At 53.1% G+C, this 20,990-nt stretch overlaps 1 protein-coding gene across 4 annotated transcripts in view; it reads left to right on the plus strand.

The window, feature by feature from the left end:
* The window catches only part of CEP112 (centrosomal protein 112), a 2,536,355-nt gene that overhangs the window by 2,188,037 nt on the left and 327,328 nt on the right, over positions 1-20,990 (plus strand). For all 4 annotated transcript variants that reach the window (XM_085617276.1, XM_085617275.1, XM_085617278.1 and 1 more), the window contains one exon: positions 9,229-9,360. In XM_085617276.1, the coding sequence (XP_085473402.1) occupies positions 9,229-9,360 (132 nt within the window). The remainder of the gene's footprint in view (positions 1-9,228; positions 9,361-20,990) is intronic.

Below are 20,990 nucleotides of genomic sequence, written 5' to 3' on the forward strand. Positions count from 1 at the left end.
ATCCAAGCGAACTATGATGGTCAGACTATACAAATATGTTCTAGGTCTGATGTCATCCTGGATAGGGTTAATACATGTTTGCTAGCTCAGAATGAGATAGCAAGAACTGTACAATCAATGCAATCAGCTAGACAGCTTTTGGGATGACATAATGCAGGTTAGAAGAAGGATCAAGCAGACGCTGCTGTTATAGAGGTTTCCATCATATCAAAATGCAGGTCTCTCATTTCAATCTTCATCATACAAAGTGGTATTTTCTATGGATGTTTCAATGGAGGGCTGGAGAGCCCACATACGGGAGCTAACAACCAGAGGGCTCTGGTCAGACACAGAAATAACATTTCACATAAACTTCCTAGAGCTACAGGCCATAGACTGGACCAACATTTCTTCCTTCTGAGACTAGCCAGACTAGCAGTTCTCATTAAGTCAAACAACATGAATTTGATGTATTACAATGCAAGGCAAGGATAAAACAAGGCCCCATTCACTGTCAGAAAAGGCACAGATACTGTGGGACTGGGCCATCTCCATCCAAGTGGACATCACTGTGGAACTTCTCTCAGGATGCCAAAACAATCAGGCAGACATGCTTAGTTGAGCTCTATCAGACTGCCAAGAATTGTAGCACCACCAAAACTATTTGAATTATATATTCTGCAAATGGGGCTGTCTCACACTTAACCTGTTTGCGACCATAGAGAACAAAAAATGTCAGCACTGTGCCAGCAGGTCTGGCAACTGGGAACCTAGGGCAGTGCCTTTTCTATCAAATGGTCAAATGCCTTTGCATACGCCTTTCCTCCAGTTTGCCCAATCCCTACAGAACTGATAAATAAAAATTACTGCTCTCTAATTCTCATTGCCCAGCTTTGCCACACCAGTACGCATACAGCAGACTTTTGCGGCTTCCTCATATCCAGCAGTGGCACTTCTCATCTCCAGCCACAACAGAGTGATCCTCTACCACAATCTCAAGTCACTGAGCTTGACAGCCTGGTACCTGGCCGCCTAAAGTTCACCAATTTAGACATTCCAAAAGACTGCAGGAATATCCTGGTGCAGGTACACATCGACAACAACAAAGGCTTAAAATGTACATTGAGAGTGTTTCTGTGCATGGAATAACGACAAGGGCTTCCATCCAGTTTCTGTGCAGACCTTCAGATTTCTTACATACTTGCCGGATTTAGCCCATAGTTGCCTTAAGTTTTCTTCAATGAGAGTCCATCTGGTCCATCCGGTGGTCATATCAAGATTTAGATGAACAGAAGACACTTTATTATAACTGCTTTTGCAAAGAATCGAAACAGATTTTAAAGGGATTTGTTACGGCATTTTCTCCTTTATAGCACTCTCCTACAAATTGGGATCGGAACACAGTATTAAACCAACTCCACTGCCTCCCTTTGTAGCCATCCTTGAGTGCATCTGAAGTTCATCTCTTGGAAGACAGTGCTTGCTTGCTTGCCCTCACATCATCAAGTAGAGAAGGGTGGGGGAGTGTAGGCATTCACCATAAAGGATCATTTTTTCTATGGTTTGCTAAAGATAAAGTATTTCTATGAATAAATCCAAGGCTCATGCCCAAAGTACTTACAGGCTTTCACCTAACTGAGCTAGTCATTCTACATTCCTTTTTGCCATATCCTTTGTACTCCAGATGGACAAACGTGAATTCGATTGTACAAGTACAAGACAAAAGAGTTACACACTTCTGACCAACTGTTTGAGTCTTTTGGCCACCCAGGAAGAGGCTGACCCCATGTTCAAGCAGAATATAGCACGTTAGCTGTCAGCTGCATCACCTTTTGCCACAATAAGACAAATCACCCACTCCAGGGTAGAGTGAGGATCCATTCCCGCAGAAGCATGGCAACAACTGCTGCATTCTGTGCTGTGGTGCCTCTGCAAGACATATCTCGTGCAGCCAATGTGGACGAGCAGTCACAGGTTCACCAAGCACTGCTGCCTGGATGTGGGTGCAGCAGCCGATTCGGCAGCCGGGCAGGAAATCCTCTGCAACCTGTTTCATTGAAGGTGAGCATGTATCCTTCTTTATTTCTGTTTTGTTACATACAGCTTGCTATTCTGACTCAAGCATGTGACTATATGGCTGATTCAATTCTAGAGAAGAAATTAGTTCGTTATAACTCCAGTTCTGTAGTGTTGATATCTTTTGCATAGTCACATGCGACCCCCCATTTTCTCTATAAGAGTCTCATGAATCTGCTTGTCCTGAGGCCACCTGACTTCCACTCATCCTCATTGTTTGTTCTTAAGCCTAAATAAGGGGCCGAACACTGCTTGTCAGTGAGCGTTAAATATTCCAATTGAGCTACTACAAAGAATTGGACTGTATAGCAACGTGACTAATGACTATTGATATGTACCTACATGATCCTAATTGATCTATTATTATTCTTTTTCCCCACCACACAAAGCACTTTGATGTTGCTTAGCACAGGCAAGCATCCCTTCTAAAAGGAGAATAAGAATGCATGTTCTAAGTCGCCCATATCATGTATGTTTTTTAAAGTGTAACATGACTTAGTAGGTCCCCCCTTTGGCTTGATTGTTTTTGTGTGTTTTTAACCTTGTTTCATTTGATAGAGTCTACCATGTAACTGCTCAATTTTCCAAGTTCAGTCTTCCCTGTAGCAAATTAAACTGCTTGAAAAGAAAAATCTGCTCCTCTCGCCCTACAAAAACCACCCTTTGGTTTTTAGCATAGCAAGGAATTCCTCTCTGTAACAGCTTCAAAGACCTATTTAAAAAAATTCAAACCAGTGAAGATTACACTGGACCCCTGTGGTTGGCACACTTTCCTTTAAGACCTCCTTTCTGGCCTATGTAGAAGGTTCTGACACAGCTACCTTAAAGTTAAGAATACAATTCACTGCCCTACCAGCGTTCTGTTGTCACAGGATGGTAACCTATTGGTACTGTCCCGAATAAGGTGCTAAGGCAGACTGCCTGACGTTTTCCTTGATTTCTCCATGTCTCAGGAATGACCCATTTATAGGCATCCACAAAGCCCCCGCCTCATGCAATTCAGGATCAACATCTTAACACTTCTCTTCTGCATTTGTTGTCCAATGTAAAACAGCCCAGCAGGCTTATGCAACCTAGTAATCAGAAACACAAGGCTGTTATGCAAACAGGTGCTTGGGTTTCTGCCTGTATAATGCACTAATGATCAGTGCTTGCATTACTGTGTCATTTTAGTTCAACTACGAACTTTAGCTTTCTGTTGATTTCAATTGCAAGTTGCTAATGGGCTTAGTAGCAAAGGGTGCTGAACGATAGAAGACATAGGCCTTGAAAATTTTCGTGAAACACTAGAGCTTTTTGTTGGATCTTTGTTCCAGTTGGTAGGGATTCCGGAAATTTACACCAGGAGGTTAGAGGCAACTGTCTCCTTTTTTGGAGAACAGGATAGCTTGATGAAGGTTGGCTTTTCCCGTGTAGATAGGCTGTGAATTGGTCATTTGTGCAGCTCTGTAGGATGCATAATATTTTAAATATTAGTAGCCGTTCTTTGAGTATCAGAGATATGTCTTCCCAGCGATACTTGTTATCAACAATTGAGAATTTAATTTTTTTTGCAGGGGGTAAGCACATTCGTGTGGTAGGGTGAGCACGAGTATGTCCAATCAGCTACTTCTGAAAACAAAGGATACTATTTTCTTTAGTATTTTGCGCAAGAATTTTTATGGTTTTACAACATGGTCTATTTTTTTTCAAGAGTAAGGGATTCATCGAGGTGCTGCATATATTTGTAGCTCCGGGTGCTTTCAAATATATGAGCTAAGATTGGTGTGAGTGGACAAGGAGGCAAATTCTAGAGGCCTTTTTTCAACTGGAGGTAAAACAACTGTTTTGGCTGCTTTAAGTTTTAAGAAACTTTGGGAAACCTAATGTCACATTTTCCTTGCATATGTGGATAATCGGATGAGCAGCATCCATACATTTCAGTGTTACTTGGGTAGAGCTGGTTAACACTCAATAATATTGGATGAGGTAAAGTAGAGGTCTGGTGTAGCTAGGACAGATGAACAAAGAGCCTTGAGTTCCATAAACGTGAGTGTGATCGTACTCTTAAAAAATCTTTATCACCTGATAGATATTACTAGATGTCCTGGGCTGATGGCAGTCATAGATTGGTATCCCTCCAAAGTACGTTATGCCATCATAAAATTAAGAAGATCGCCCTCTTTGGAAACCCATTTCACATTCTTAAACACTTGACTGCTTTCATTTTAATCCAATGACCTGCTGAATATTCTGACTTCAATTTATGGGAACGGCGAAATCTCTCTGTCGATCCATTGCCAACTGACAGCTGCCACACAACTACACCCAGTCACCTCACCTACTGGCATCTGTGCCACATCCCACCAGCATCTGGATGCACAGACTCCTGCACCACTTATGTGCCCAGGACTGTGACCCCGCCTCTCACGCCCCACTCCCATCTGCACCACACCTCTGGCACCCCCACCCACCTGCACCACACCTGTGCACAATGACATCTACAGACACCTTCAGATTCATCACTCCATTAGCACTTGCACCCACTGCCTCTCTGTGGTAGCTGCACCCACTGGCACCTGCGCCCAATGCTTCAGGTGGCACTCCCACACACAGGTGTTGCACCTCAGTGGTATGAAGTAGCACCTGTACAAGACTTGCAACTATTGTCAGCTTCTCTGCATGGCATTGGTCCTGAAGCTGCCCCGCACGTGCGCCTATCATTCGCTGTTCTCACTTGCAGCTGCAGAGTACCCGCAGTGACACAATACTCAGATGTTGGGACCGGGAGACATCAGGACACTGAGGGATAGCACAGTGGGAAGTGAAGACTTGGGGAACGTGGGCTGAGAGCCTGAGGGAGGGATGTAGGATTCAAGTGCACGGCTCAAAGGAACACCGCAACAGGTGAGCACAGTCAGAGGTACGGGCTCTGGGGAAGACCTCCTCACTAGTAAGATTTGCATACTAGTACCACTCGCACTCTGTAGCTACTCACTCTTGTGCGACTCATACCTGAGCAAGCTGCACACACAAATTAGACACTACTCACGGACGTTAAGGAAAACAATTGCAGGCGTGGAAAACATGCAAGAACTGAGGCACTGAAAGTGGAAAGATGAGGATAATGGGGAAACGTGAGTACACATACATGAGGCGAAACAGACAGAAAGACAAAACGTTGACATAGGGGAGACATTGAAAGACGCACATGCTGAGATATGAAAACACTGGCAAACGCGGCCTCAGGAAGGACCTGAACATGCAGGAAGGTGGACACAGACCCAATGGGAGCAAGGACAGTTAGGCATGGGCATGAACTTGGACCTTGACCTGGGGAATCAGGCACAGCCTTTGGAGACACAGAAGGGGAACCCATACACACAAGGATGAGCACAATTGTGATGAACCACAGACACACGTGAGAGAGCCATTCCGGCGATTCCGGCCGATTCCGGCGCCTCAGCCGCCGCAGGGCCGCCCGCCAAGCCCGCACTGGTTTTCCCGCCGCTGCCTGCCTGCGGCCCCGCCCCCCCGCCAGCCGATTGGCTGCCACGCTCCCGCCTCCCAGCGGACCCTCCCTCACCGCTCCCTTCTTATGACGCCCCCAGAGCGACCGCGCAGCGGACGCGCGCAGCGGGAGCACCGATTGAGCGCCGAAGGTGCGCCAAAGGTAAGCCCGTCTGCGCCCGTCCGCGCCTGGACCGCGCCCAGAGCCAGGACCCCTGGCGCCCGCAGACACCAGCCCACCCGCCGGACCTACGACGCTACCGAACTCTACGCACTCAACGCCAGCAGAATCCCGGGCTGCTATCGAGCCACCCCGAGACGCACCCACGGACCCTTCTACTGCCTCTCCTGCAAGTTCGCCTGCATTCGGACCTGCACCACTCCAGCACCGACCAAGCCGAACTCCAGCAGCAACCACCTCAAGTGCATCCTGCTCAACACCCGCTCCGTCCACAGACACGCCGTCGAGCTCTGGAACCTGCTCGACACCACAGCCCCAGACGTCGCCTTCCTCACGGAAACCTGGATGAACGCCTCCTCTGCACCCGACATCGCCATCCCGGATGGCTACAAGATTATCCGGAGGGACCGCGTCAACCAGACAGGAGGAGGCATCGCCATCATCCACAGGAACTCCATCCGCGTCACGACCAACACCGACGACACCCTCGCACCCGCCGAACACCTGCACTTCCAGATCCTCATCAACCCCAAGACCACCCTCAGAGGCACCCTCATCTACAGACCCCCGGGACCACGCACCCAATTCAGCGAAGACATCGCCGACTTCATCAGCCCGCACGCCCTCCCCTCCGCTGACTACATCCTCCTCGGGGACCTCAACTTCCACCTGGAGAACAACAACGACCGCAACACCACCACCCTACTGGACAACCTCGCCAACCTTGGTCTCAAGCAGCTGATGACCACCCCCACCCACTACGCTGGACACACACTCGACCCCGTCTTCTCATCTAGCAAGGACGTCGCCTTCAGCCACGCCACCGGACTCCACTGGACGGACCACAGCTGCGTCCACTTCAGCTTCAGAAGGACCACGATCCACCACCACCAGCAACAGGCTGCATGCAGAAGCTGGAACAAGATCACAGCCGAACAGCTCGCGACTTCCCTGAACATGAACCCTCCCACCAGCGCAACGAACCCAAGCCAGGCGGCCACCAACCTCGCAAAGTGGATCAGCAACTGCGCAGACGACCTCGCCCCCCTGAAGACCCCGCCTAGCAGACCCGGCAGCAAGAAAGCCCCATGGTTCACCGACGAACTGAAGAGCTCCAAGAAGAACTGCCGAGCCCTCGAGAAAGCCTTGCGCAGAGACCCAACACCGAACAACATGACTGCCCTCAAGCTCGCCACCCGAAAACACCACCAACTGATCCACGTCACCAAGAAAACTGCCTTCAAGGAACGACTGGACAACAACGCCCACAACAGCAAGGAACTCTTCAACATCGTTAAAGAGCTCTCCAACCCCAATGCCGGAAACAACAACATCACCCTTTCGCAAGACCTCTGCAACTCCCTCGCCTCCTACTTCCACAACAAGATCGCGGACATACACAACAGCTTCAGCCCTCAACCGACGCACGCCACGACTGAACCACCACCCTCCTCCACCATCCTCCGCGCCTGGACCCCGATCAGCACCGAAGACACCGTCCGCACGATGAACTCCATCCACTCCGGATCTCCGACCGACCCCTGCCCTCACCACGTCTTCAACAAGGCCGACACTGTCATCGCACCCCACCTGCGGGACATCATCAACACCTCCTTCGACACCGCCACCTTCCTGGAGAGCTGGAAGCACGCCGAACTCAGCGCCCTACTAAAGAAGCCATCAGCCGACCCCACCGACCTCAAGAACTACCGCCCTATCTCGCTGCTCCCGTTTCCTGCAAAAGTCATCGAGAAGACGGTCAACAAGCAGCTGGCCGCCTTCCTCGAGACGAACGGATCCCTCGACCTCTCGCAGTCTGGCTTCCGGGCCAACCACAGCACCGAGACCGCCCTGATCGCAGCTACCGATGACATCCGAGCCCTGCTCGACAACAGAGAAACAGCGGCCCTCATCCTCCTAGACCTCTCCGCGGCCTTCGACACAGTCTGCCACCGAACCCTAGTGCAGCGCCTCAGCAACGTCGGAATCCAGGAGAAGGCACTGGAATGGATCACCTCGTTCCTCGCCGGAAGGACACAGAGAGTCCGCCTCCCCCCGTTCAGATCAGAAGCCACCGAAGTCATCTGCGGCGTTCCTCAAGGCTCCTCGCTCAGCCCAACCCTCTTCAACGTCTACATGAGCCCCCTCGCAGCCATCGCACGCCAACACAACATCATCTCCTACGCCGACGACACCCAGCTGATCCTCTCCCTCACCAACGACCCCGCCACCGCCAGAGCCAACCTACACGAAGGGATGACAGACGTAGCCAAGTGGATGATGAGCAGCCGCCTGAAACTGAACTCGGACAAGACGGAAGTCCTCATCCTGGGATCTTCACCCTCCGCCTGGGACGACTCCTGGTGGCCCCCCGCCCTGGGCAGCGCACCCAAACCAACAGACCACGCACGCAACCTGGGCTTCATCCTAGACTCCTCCCTCTCCATGACCAGACAAGTCAACGCCGTCTCCTCGTCATGCTTCAACATCCTGCGCATGCTACGCAAGATCTTCCGGTGGATCCCCAACGAGACTAGGAAGACGGTCACCCAGGCCCTCGTCACCAGCCGTCTGGACTACGGCAACTCTCTCTACGCCGGAACCACCGCCAAACTCCAGAAGAGACTCCAGCGGATCCAGAACGCCTCAGCACGACTCATCCTGGACATCCCCCGTCGCAGCCACATCTCCAGACACCTGAGAGATCTGCACTGGCTCCCGGTCAACAAGAGAATCACCTTCCGCCTCCTCACCCACGCACACAAGGCCCTACACAACCAAGGCCCAGGATACCTCAACAGCCGCCTCAACTTCTACGCTCCCTCACGCCAACTTCGATCGACCGACCACGCCCTCGCCGCCGTCCCCCGGATCCGAAGAGCCACCACAGGAGGAAGGTCCTTCTCCTACCTGGCCGCCAAGACCTGGAACTCCCTCCCGACCCACCTCCGCCTGACCCAGGACCACCTCGCCTTCAGGAAGCAGCTCAAGACCTGGCTGTTCGAGCAGTAGCGGACCCCCCTCCCCCAGCGCCTTGAGACCCTCCGGGTGAGTAGTGCGCTATATAAATGCTGTGATTGATTGATTGATGTATACTTTCCCGATTGTGTAAAATGACAGGGCAGATATCCTGGTAGTGTTCCATTGCATAGGACAAGGCCTGAGATCTCACTTTGTGCACTGTGTCAATCTCTGGATGATATGTCTCACACAAAGCTGTAGAAAGGGTGGTGGATTTCAGTGGTGAGCCAGAAACAATGTTCACACTAGAAATCTCACGAGGAAGGATGCACGCAACTCACTCGTGTGCCCTAGAGGTGGGAGATTGATTATACTATGGACAAAATTAAACACTATTGGACTATAAATGTGTGGGAGACCGCTGCCTTTTTCTGATCTAGCATGGGCAGAGCGCGAAACATAAGTGGCTATTTCGAATCACTTTTATTTCTTGCCACCATACTATGATTTGAATTCGAACATACTTTTACTTTTGCCTTCAGACCACCATTGCTGCCTTGAAAGAGGAGAACTGCCGACAGCAACTTGCTGGAGAAAGACGTCTCCAAGACACCATTCAGAGGTCTGAAGATGAGAAGAGGCAGCTGATCAGAGACCATGACAGTGCAATCAAGGTAACATAGACCGATAGGAGACAATTCATTAAATCAACAACACTGCAAAGTATATTTTCCAGAGACTCCCTTGATGGTGATAACCGAAAAATTCAGCATCATCCTTCCATTAATAGACTTCTCTAACTGTGGAGCAGAGAAATACATCTTCTGAAGGCATTTTATATGAAATATAATTTTTAAGGGCATCTTACCTGCATTAAAGTGGCTGACTAAGATTAATTCTTGCATTCCTTCCATCAATCTGTTGTATGTTGGATCTTACATTCATACCGGTTGCCTCTTATTAACCAGAGTAGGATTGGGACTGTAAATAGACCAGGGCACCAAATTAAAACTAGCCATCATTAGCAAATCAGATAGCTAAAGCACAGACCCCCATTTGAAAATCAGTGTAGTTTTCAACTTTTAAGGATAAGCTATAATAAGCTATATGGGTGTTTTATTTAGAAATCTGTTTATTGAGTTTTAGATGATATACATCATATCATGAAACAGAATAATGTGCAGCTACATTTAACTCATAGCGAAATATTCATACTGGCGTACAAATAACTGCAAGAATGGGTGTATCACTCGATTCCTTATGGCAATGAAGGCCCCCGCGACAGTGACTTCAACTATTGAACCGTTATACATCCTGAAGCCTGACCCCATAAGGGGTGACCCTAAGGCAAAAGTATTACTGTTGCACCCACTTTCCCCTAGTATTTCTCCATAAACAGATAACAAATTTATTTATCAATAACAGAGACTAAGCAGTTGGGTAACTATCGCCCCTGCAAAACAACAACAATGATAACAGCAGCAGTGCCCGGCGTTTGTCCAAGTATCATCTTCCCAACACCCCTTGGCCCACCTCCTCTCCAGCCCCGCACCCCCTGTTCAAGTCCCTGTACAGACTGTGCTGCGTTTGTTCCTATGCCTCGCCACTCTGACTAAATCTACGTTGCCTTGCGCCATGGCACTCTGCCGGACAGGCCAGCTCCCCACCACCCAGAGCGGCTCCCTCAGCGTGTCCCCTACCGTCCTCTGTGGCAGCCGCCCCCAACTGCAGCATGGACTGCAACAACGCCTCCCACTGGGCCGCTATGGGTGTCATCCTGAGCCCAAATGTTTCCTCCCTCCTGAGGGCCACGCCCTCCGCCTTCGCCCAGACCAGGAAGGAGCCGCGCCATGCCTTCGCGTGTGGAGGGGCATCCGCCTTCCAGCGTTTGGTAAGAAGCCGCTTCGCCACCACACTCCCCAGGTCTATGAATCTAGAGGTGACTTTTGTGGAGGGTGTTCTGTGGAAAAGGTGCAATAAGTAGGCTGACCACTCGCATGGAATATCACGACCTGTGCACTCGCAGAGCGCCTCCCGTATTGCCTACCAGTAGGCGCTCAGCACAGGGCAGCTCCACAGCATATGGATCAGGCCAGCATCCAGTTCCGCACAGCGGGGGCAGCATGCATCCGTACGGTGGAAGTATCTATTAATAGAGGCGGGCGTGAGATATGCTCTGTGTAAGATGAAGAACTGTATTTGGCGGAAGCGCATGTTCCTGGGAAGTCTCTTCGGGCCCTGCAGTACCCCATCCCATTCTTTGTCGGTCATGGGACGATCCAAATCTGCCTCCCACTTACCACGTAGTGGCACCAAACTCATCGCCGTGTGTGCTCGCAGAGACGCTGCAAACCATTTAACCAGGTGTCTCCCCCGCCCCATAACATGAAGGTATTTTACCATTAAATGTTGTTCTGGCTCCTCCCTTAGGTCTCCCCAGTAGCCCGCTAGCGTCGCCACCAGAGCCCGGTGGCGGAGAAAGTGGCCCGGAGCTAGTCCCGTCTCCTCCGCCAGGGTGGTATATGAAAGAAGGGTCCCATCTCGGTAGAGGTCCCCTAAGGTGTGAACGTCGGCCGCGTTCCAATCCTCTAGTTCTGAAGCACTAAGCACCCCCTGCCCACTAGGGGAGCCCTCGAGTGGTATAGACGGGGCATAAGGGATCCTAGATCGGGTAAGACGGAGACACCGGCAATAGCATTTATAGGCCACCGCTAGTAACAACGGCTCAGGCCTCGCCACCCCCACAGCCGGATGAAAGAGCCCAAGGAGGTCAGCCAGTGAAAGGGGGGTCACCGCAGTCGCGGTGTCCTCGCGGCCTCTGCCTGCCAGCCAGCGGGCTATCCACTGAAGCTGCGCTGCCAGGTAGTAGTGTTCAAAACACGGCATTGCAAGTCCCCCCTGGCCAGTGGGGAGGTACAGTTTGAGCAACGCGACCCTGTGTCGCGTGGCACCCCACAAGAAGTCCCGGAGGGATCATGCCAATCCTGCGAAGAAGGACGCCGGGACATAAACGGGCAGGTTGGCGAAATAGTACAGAAGACGGGGCAAAATCACCATCTTAACTAATGCTATTTGGCCGGTGACCGAAAGAAGAAGTGTAGTCCAGAACTTCATCTGAGCCCGGACTGCAGATACGGCTCTACCCAGGTTGCCCTCCAGAAGATCCGCCGGTTGGAGGTATATCTGGATACCAAGATAGCGAAAGGTGTCCGGTCGCCACCCGAAGACCCGAGAGGACGTCGAATTACAGCAGGATGCGCTCCAGGTCGACAGGAATGTGAGACACGTCCCTGACAAAGACCAACAGGTCGTCCGCGTAGAGGGACACCTGGTGTGTCGCATCGCCTAGTGGTATGCCGTCAGCCAGCTCCCTGCGAAGTGTAGCCGCCAGCGGCTCCATCGCGAGCGCAAACAGGAGGGGCGAAAGCGGACAACCCTGCCTGGTGCCGCGGCCAATAGGGATGGCGTCAGAGATGTAAGGCCCAGTTCTCACTCTCACTGTGGGATCCTTGTATAGAAGGGCTGCGAGCTGAAGGAAGCCGAGGTCCAACCCGAAGTGTGACAATGCCGCCACCAAATATCCCCACTTCAGACAGTCAAAGGCCTTTTCAAGGTCTAAAACTAGGCAGCCCGCCCTGGGCCACTGCTGGACACTGTCTGTCACCACACGAAAAAAGTGCCGCAGGTTAAGAGAAGTACTGCGCTTAGGTACAAAGCCATTTTGGTCTACATGCACCAGCGCCGGTACCACCGGCGCCAGACGCTCCGCTAACACCTTCGCCAGGATTTTATAATCCGTATTAAGTAGGGCGAGGGGGCGGTAAGACCCCAGTTGGGTGGGATCCCGCCCGGGCTTGAGCAGGGAAACCAGATAGGCCTCTCGCATTGAACCGGGTAGGGCACACTCCTCAAGGGCGGCCAGATAAAGAGTATGAAGTTTGGGTATCAGTGTTTCCCAGTAGGTTTTATAATACTCCGCCGGGAGCCCGTCGGGCCCGGTGCCTTCCCGGTGGCCAGAGAGGTAACCGCATCCCTGATCTCGTCTGCAGTGAGGGGGCTCTCAAGTGACTCCTGGTGCTCATCTGGAACCGTGGGCAGGCCAGCAGCCTCCAAGAACTGGTCTAGGTCATGTGCCTGCCGGCATCCCGTCAACCGATACAGAGATGCGTAATGCGCCGTCATTGCCTGGTGGATCTCCCACTGCGTGTACACCAACGACCCGTCAGGCCCGCGTATAGCGCCGATCGGGGTGTGAGCAGTTTCCTGCTCGAGCAGCCAGGCCAGTAGCCTCCCCGCCCTATCTGACGTGGCATGAACTCAAGCCGAATGGGCCGCATAGTTGTGGCCACACAGGCATTCCAGCAGTTCGGCATGGCACGCCCGAAGTCCCAGAAGTTGGTCTGAATCCCGACCGCTGCCCTCCCCAAGTCGTTCGCACGAGAGTAGGCGAGATTCCAAGGCAGCAAGTGACACCGCAAGTTGCTTGCGGATGTTCCACTTCTCGCCCAAGCAATGCCCCTGATGCTGGCCTTGTGGGCGTCCCACTCTATCAGTTCGCTGCTCGTGGTGCCCTTGCTGAGGTAAAAAAACTGTTCTATCGCGGTGCCTAAAGAGGCTCGAAATTCCCTATCCTCCAGAGCCACTGACTGGAGGCGCCACGTGGGGACCGCGGAAACGTCAGGGCTCCACCGAAGACACAACCTGAGGGGGTTGTGGTCAGAGTGTGTCCGACCTAGATATTCAGCCTGATCTAACAGGGGAAGTAAAGGGTAGGAGCTCACCACCCTGTCAAGACGCACATGGAGGTTGTGTACTGCCGAATAGTATGAGTAGACGCGGTCTTCGGGTGTAGATTGCGCCACACATCGAGCAAAGCCCCGCGTGACATCCAGTCTGTCAGAGCCTGTGCGTTCGAGCCTACCTGTGTACCACGGAGGGGCGGGAAGGACCGATCAAGGTGCACGTCGAGGACCGAGTTGAAATCCCCGCCCAGCAGCCAAGGGAGACCCGCGTACGGCGCTAACACTGTGGACAAGCGGGCAAGGAATGATGGCTGCTCAACATTCGAGGCGTACAATGAGCCTAGTAATACATGCTGCCCATTAACCCCTTCCATGCTGCGCAGATTCCGCCGCTGTGCTGACGGAATCTTGCGCGGGCGTGGTCATGACGGAACGGTTCCGTCATGAGCACAGCTCAACCGTGGCTCATGACGGAACCGTTCCGTCATGAGCACCGAAGGGGTTAAGTCGCCCGTGCACTAATGTGTATCTCCCGGCCGAGTCGACCAGTACCTCCATACATGTGAACGGAGTGCCCGCCCGCACCCAGACCAATGTACCCCTGGCGCGCCCTGAATGAGTGGTGCCGAATACCTGACCCCTCCAGCGGGTGCGCAACCGGTCTATTTCTACCTGTGTCATGTGAGTCTCCTGAAGGAGGGCTATGGCCGCCTTGTGTCTCTGCAGATAAGCGAAAATTGAATATCTACGCGCTGGCGTGTGCATGCCCCGAACATTCCATGTGATTATATTGGTGGTGGCCATTTGGAACAATCATATTCTGTATAGGTGGCAGGACCGGGGTTCACCCAACCAACATGGGGCCCAGGATCCCTATATGTCAATCCGGAACGCTGCATTAAAGAACAACAAAACCAAGAAACACTCACGTGGTGCCATGCACGCGAACTTTACAACAAGGCCAATATAACTGTCAGGGCAAACCCCCGTGCGGGCATTCGTCCAAACTGTAAGCTAACGCTTATGGAGTAGAACTAAGCCAAGTAATGGCTAACGGGGGTTTATCGTGGCTTTGGCTGCCGCAAGCTGCTCCTCTACCGCGGAGCCTTCGCGCGCGCGCTGCGGATGTGTCCTGTGGCATGGGCTCGGACAGGTATAGGCGGGGGACTTAACCTCTGCTGCCTGCGCCTCCAGGTGCAGATTCCGCTTGGCATGCCATCCCTCCCTCCCAGGGCGGGCCCCCCGGACTTTCCATCCCCCCTCCGCCGCACAGCTGCCAGCCAGACACCTCACCACCATCACACAGCACTTCTCACTTTGTACATTAGGGTCTCTAAGCAGCGATCTCCGGATCCCATCGTCTGTCTCTTGAAGACGTGCGCGGCAGTGGATGCTGTCTCTACATCACTTCCAGCTCACATGATCTGCTCAGAGGTCTGGGGGTCACCAGTGGCATTAACTGGTCCTCGGAGAGCGTGGTGCATGGAGAGGACGAGCCGCTGGTCTCAGGATCGCTATGTCTGTGAGCGTCCGCCTCTCCCTGACCACCAGGAGATCCGAGGGTTGCCACCGCCGCCAGCGCTCCCTGGCGCTCCAGGCGTATCCGCTCCGGGCTAGGAGCCACCCCAGGCCCATTCCCACATCTCTACGGGACCCTCTCCTCCTCCTTCGCCGAGGCCTCTTCCCTCGATTATTGCCAGGCTCCGAATCCGGCGGTCTCTGCCCACCACTTCGCCCGGTCTCCTCCAGCCAGTCCCAGACCTCCGACGGGGCATCGAAGAAGCGGGTCCCCTCCTTTGTGACCACTCTGAGGCGTGACGGAAATAGCAGGGAGTATGAGATCTCCAGGTCGCGCAGTCGGCGCTTCACCGCCAGGTAGTTGCTCCGACGCTTTTGTACCACCACCGTGTAGTCCGGGAAGAACAGCACCTGTCCACTTCCCACTGTGATTGCGCCCAGCTTCCTGGTTTCGCGGAGCACCACATCTCTGTCCCGGTAGTTGAGAAGTTTAAACAAGAAGGGACGGGGCCGAGCCCCCGGTCTGGGCCATTGCGCTGGGATCCTGTGGGCCCGCTCCACCACAAACTGCGGAGAGAGCACCCCCTGGGCCGAGTAGATCTCGAAGCCATCCCTCGACATATTGCTCCCGCTGTCGTCCCTCCTCGCCCTCCAGCAGTCCTACCACCCTGATATTACTGCGTCGGGAGCACCCTTCGGCATCCTCGGCCCGATCCTCCAGAGTGTGGACGCGATCTATTAAGTCCTGTAGGGTGACAGTGTGGTTGTTCACTACTGGCTGGACATCTTGAAGGGTCTGGCGCTGTTGAGACACCGCGTCCGCCAATTTGCGGTGGTCCGCATGAAGGAGGGTGAAGTCCACGTGACCTTGTCGATGCGGGACTCTAGGGAGGCTTTCGTCTGCTCCAGCGTGGAGCCGATCCGCTCCACCGCGGCGAGCACCGTGTCCAATTTTGCCGCTAGCGCCGCCGCCTAGGGCTCCACGCCCTCCCCACGGTTCTCCGCCATGTGGCCCGAGCTCGCCGTCAGCATCTGGCCTTCCTTTGACGCGTTCCGTAGCCGGCCCATGACCAGATGCTGAGCTGTAGGCACCTGCTGGGGGCCGTGACGCCAGGCGGGCGGTCCGGGCCCAAAACCTCGGTTCACCACCACGGTAGGGGGCCGACACTGTAGGCTTCCTGCACCGCTGTGGGAGTGGGGAACAGAGAGGGAAAGCCAAAGTCCTCCCCACGGAGGTCGCTGTCACACACCGGGAGACGCCAGTCCCCCGCTACTCGCTGATGCCACGGGACCACGTCAGCTGTCGCTTGCCACTCCTCCGCTGTGCCCGGATCTCTTTTTGGTCACCCCTCCTCCGTCTAAGCATCAGTATCTCCTGGTAATTGGGGCTGGCTTGTACCCGTCGCCGCGCTCCTTAGCGGTTGCTCCTGTGCTCTCGCCCGCTTCTGGGCACCACTGCGACGCCGCAGTCGCGGTATCGGTGTCGACACACCCCAAACGGCTTCCCGGCGCCAGCAATGCCAAGGCCTCACGTGAAATGGCCGTCGTCTCCAAGTCCCATGGCGCCTTACTGCGTGCAGGGGTCTTGGCGCCGCCACCACGCGCCAGTACCTGTGGTGTGCGATCGAGATCCAGACGCTCCCCTGTGTCAGTGCCAGCCGGACACCCCTTCCTCCGCCACTGCTCCTTGCACTGTCCGGCACCAGTGCATCTACCGACCACCCATCAATCTTCAGGACCCCAGGCCCCGGCGCCGGTACAGCAGGCCACTGCGCAGTCTGCCCCAGCGAGAGCCATCCCCGTCTCCAGCGCCAGGTCCCCCACTCCGCAACTGTACGTGGGGAGGTCCACTTTTAGCTCTTCGACCGCCTCACCGCCTCTGACTGCTCTGCGGGGTCCCCCGGAGGGAATCGCCTCCCGGCGCTCTGCCCGTCCACTCACCGAGTCACTCCTGGCACCTGGACCGGGTCTCTGCAGCGCCTTGGGAGTCCGCAGGAGGGTCCACACCACGAGGCCGCCCGCCCTGCAGCGCCACCAGCAGGCCACAGCCACCTCCGCTCCTCAGCTGCTAGCTGAACCGTTCTTCGGGGGACTCACGACGCCAGGGTAGCCCCGGCTATGCGCCTCATGTCCAGCTCCACTTCCGCTGCTGTCTCTGGTCCGGGGCACCACACACAGGGGTGCCGGCGGCTCCCCGCCTCTTCTTTCGCCGGCGCTTCAGTCTCTGCGGCCTGGGGCCCTCGTGGCATGCCGTGGGCTAAATTTGCTGATGCGGCCGGCCGCGGCACACGCCCACCGCACTGCGTCTGCCGGCCGCGATTCTTATGCAGCGAAACCGGAGCTCCCGGCAGCCGCGCCCGCCAGTGCGTGCACCGTGGTGTCGGGGGGGGGACCCGGACTTCACCCCCGCCAGCGCCCAGAGGCCGAGAGGAGCCCAGCCAGCAGAAAGTGCCAGGATAACGGCACCAGGGGGCTGGAGCTTCACTCACTTGCGGCCATCATGTCAGCGCGCCTAGCCACGCCCCCCAGCTATATGGGTGTTTTGCAAGGAATGCAAAAACCGCATGCGTTTGTGTTTGCTTTGGACAATATTTATATCAGAGAAATCAACAGTAAAAACAGGCCCACCAGACCATAAACGGCCCAAAAACAACCTATACACTGTCCTGTCAGACCAGCCCTTCAGGCACTGCAATATTACCATAATAGGCCAATCCGACCCTGCTATTTTATTTGTTTTATGCTATTGTCAGCGTAACCAACTTATTCCCTGTGTAGATTTCAATGTGGTCGCCCTGTTAAGAAGATGCATCATCTCTTAAATGACTTCTTGCCTCAGCAGTCTTTAAATGGGTTGCCTTACCAGGAAATCTTCATTAGTATCTTGCTCATTGCTTTTCATTCGTATGCTAGTTAGGCCCCTCTCTCCCTCATTTCCTGTGCTCTGTGGTGTCTCTCTTAGGGATTTTTAGGGAGGAGGATGTGGCCTAACGGCTAGAGCGGTCGTCCTCGAAGCTGGGGAACCGGGTTCAAGTCTGGGCAGGGAAGCTCAACATCCTGTGATTCTGGGCAATCACTTAATCTCCTGTACCTACCAAAAATGAATGTGTCCGTCTGTAACGTAAGTGGTGCTCATGTAAAGCGTTCTGATTCCTTCGGGTCGAGTTCATGCTATATAAAACTCTTTAAAAAAAAAAATGTTGTGTAAAGTAATCAGTGCCTGCACCACTCCTTTTCCCTTTTTTAACCGCCTCAGTCACGTTGTTGATCACATTTGTCTTCCTGTCATTGATAAGCGGTTATTAGCAGGTTTGCCTCTCCTTTGTTTATGGAACCAACATAAGTATTGATCTGAATGTCTCTGATATCCAGCTCTTAACGTCCTCCAAGTTCTTTCAACCCCAGGCTCTCCTTAATAGATTTTCGTTTCTGTTGTGCTCGTCATCTCTGTCTTTCTCAGTCCATCCCTTTTATCCTATTCCACCCTATTTTACATATCACCACCTATGATCAAGGCTTTGCCTTTAATTTGTCTTGAGCGTAGCCACCTACATCTCTTCTGAGTTTTCTGTCTTTCGCTTTGTTTTTCAGTATCTGTAAGATTTTCTCTTTCATCTCTTAATAAGCACAAACAACTTATTTTCCCGCCAAGGCTAGTACTTGTCTCTTCGTTGTACGTCCTGTGTATGCCCTAATTTCCAATCAGCTTGAAATGTTGTTGTTTGTCCAATATTCCATCTACCATCTCCTATCCGGCTGCTTCCTCTCTCTTTTTGCTTTAAATCTCACTTTATGCACTGTGTTTTTTTATATCCTTGCTTTTGGCCATGTTTCTCTTCCCTCTGTCCTTCATACATCCAATCCCACACTTCCTGTGGTTCAGAACTGTGGAAATTTGTTTTATTGTTTTGATCCCCGTCCTTTCCATTGAAACACACATGAAAGCAGTGTATCTTTCCTATGTTATGTTATGTTATGTTATACAGGTTTTTTGTATAGCGTGCGGCTACTCGAAAGAGTGTCCCGACGCTTTAACTAGCACGCTAATCGCAAAACACAACAGGAAAAATGAACAGAAACAGAAAAGAAGAGACCTGATAGAACCTGAAACTAAGAAGTGAAAAGCCAAGTTTTAAGCCCCTTCCTAAAGGCCAACAGGTTAGGGGTGCTGCGCAGGGACACAGGCAATTTATTCCACAGCTGAGGCGCTAAAAATTTAAAGGAGCGGCCACCGATGCGAGCTCTCTTCACGCGGGGCACTACCGCAAAAAACAAGGCTTCAGACCTAAGCGATCTGGCAGGACGATAAAGGGACAGCCTTTCCTGAAGATATTTTGCTCCGGATGTGTGCAAGGCTTTGTGTGCCAGGGTGAGAGATTTAAAAACTATCCGCTTCCGGACAGGAAGCCAGTGCAGAGCCTCTAAAAGGCCCGAGGCTCTGGCACGGCGAGATAGTCCAAAAATAGCACGTGCTGCCGAATTCTGAACAACCTGTAATCGTTGAAGCAGGTATTCAGGCAGGCCGAGATAGAGAACGTTGGAATAGTCTATTCTCGAGCCTATCATCGCCTGCACCGTGATCTTCCTATGTTCCTCCGATAACAAGGGGAGGAACTTGCGAAGCATCCGGAGTAAGCCAAAGCAGGTCCCTGTGAGACCGATTACCTGCGAGCGTAGTGTGAGGCCATTGTCGATCTTAATCCCAAGGTTTTTCGCTACCTGGGACGAACTTGCTGGTGGAAACATGTTCTCAGGCCACCACACTTTCCAATCCGGGTCCGAGCTGCACCCAAAGAAGAGGACCTCGGATTTATCAGAGTTGCACTTGAGGCTGTTATGATGGAACCACTGGAACACAGCCTCAAGACAACCCTGGATCCTACCTCCATCGAAGTCCGCACCCCTCTCACAGGTGAAGAGGAGCTGGGTGTCATCAGCATAAGAAATGATCTGGGCCCCGAAAGACGCCGCCAGAGGGGTCATGAAGATATTAAATAGAGTAGGGCTCAGGACAGAGCCCTGAGGAACTCCGACACCCAAAGGCGACATCTCGGCGGAGTAAGCAGAAGCCCAGACCGATTGTCGACGGCCTGCTAGGAAAGATCGAAACCACTGGAGCACCGTCCCTCGAAGACCAATCTCTGAGAGTCTAGCAAGCAGACCCTCATGAGGGACGGTGTCAAAGGCCGCCGACAGGTCTAACATCACCAGCATCGCTCTCCCACCCGAATCCAACACCTCCTTTATCGCCTCCGAGACTTCCAGGAGGGCTGTTTCGGTGCTAAGATTGGCGCGAAAACCCGACTGGGTAGGGTGCAGCAGGTCGTGGGCCTCCAAGTAATCGGCAAGCACCTTATGCACGTGCTTTTCAATGACCTTCGCCAAAGCCGGCAGAAGCGAGATAGGTCTATAATTCGCTAACACCTCCACATCCAGACCAGGCTTTTTTAGCAGGGGAATAATCATTGCCTGCTTCCAGGACTGGGGAACCACACCCTGTGCAAGAGAACAGTTCAACAGGGGGTTCACAAGTGGATTAATGACAGCTGCCATTTTAGCCAGGAATTTTGCGGGGCAGGCATCCCGAGGGGAACCTGACTTCAGTCCCACCATCAGGTCAAATGAAGCTGTCAGCGAGAGAAGAGGGAAAGCTGCCAAGGCCACACCGGCGTTCAGTCGGGTAGCAACGGCATTCTCCGCCCGACCTGATACCTCAAGATCCAGCACAAGGAAGGAGTCATGAATCCGCTGGATCTTAGAGGTGAAAAAGTCCGCAATCGCCCTGACCCAGGACGCAGGAGGGGGGGTCTGGGCGGGCGCTGCGCGAGAGGCTGTAAACTCCCGCACAATGGCGAAAAGCTCCTTACAGGAGTTGGAAGCGGCTTCAATTTTTCTAGCAAAATAAGCCTTCTTCTCCGCGAGGATGTTCCGATGGTACGCTTTCGCCAGAGACCTGTAGGTGAGTTTCGCCATCGCGTCGTATTTCACGCGCCAAGCTCTTTCCGCTACCTTGCATTGCCGACGAGAGGCCGCCAATGCTTCCG

The sequence above is a fragment of the Triturus cristatus genome, chromosome 7 (genome assembly GCF_964204655.1).
Source record: "Triturus cristatus chromosome 7, aTriCri1.1, whole genome shotgun sequence".
In the NCBI taxonomy this organism is placed as follows: domain Eukaryota; kingdom Metazoa; phylum Chordata; class Amphibia; order Caudata; family Salamandridae; genus Triturus; species Triturus cristatus.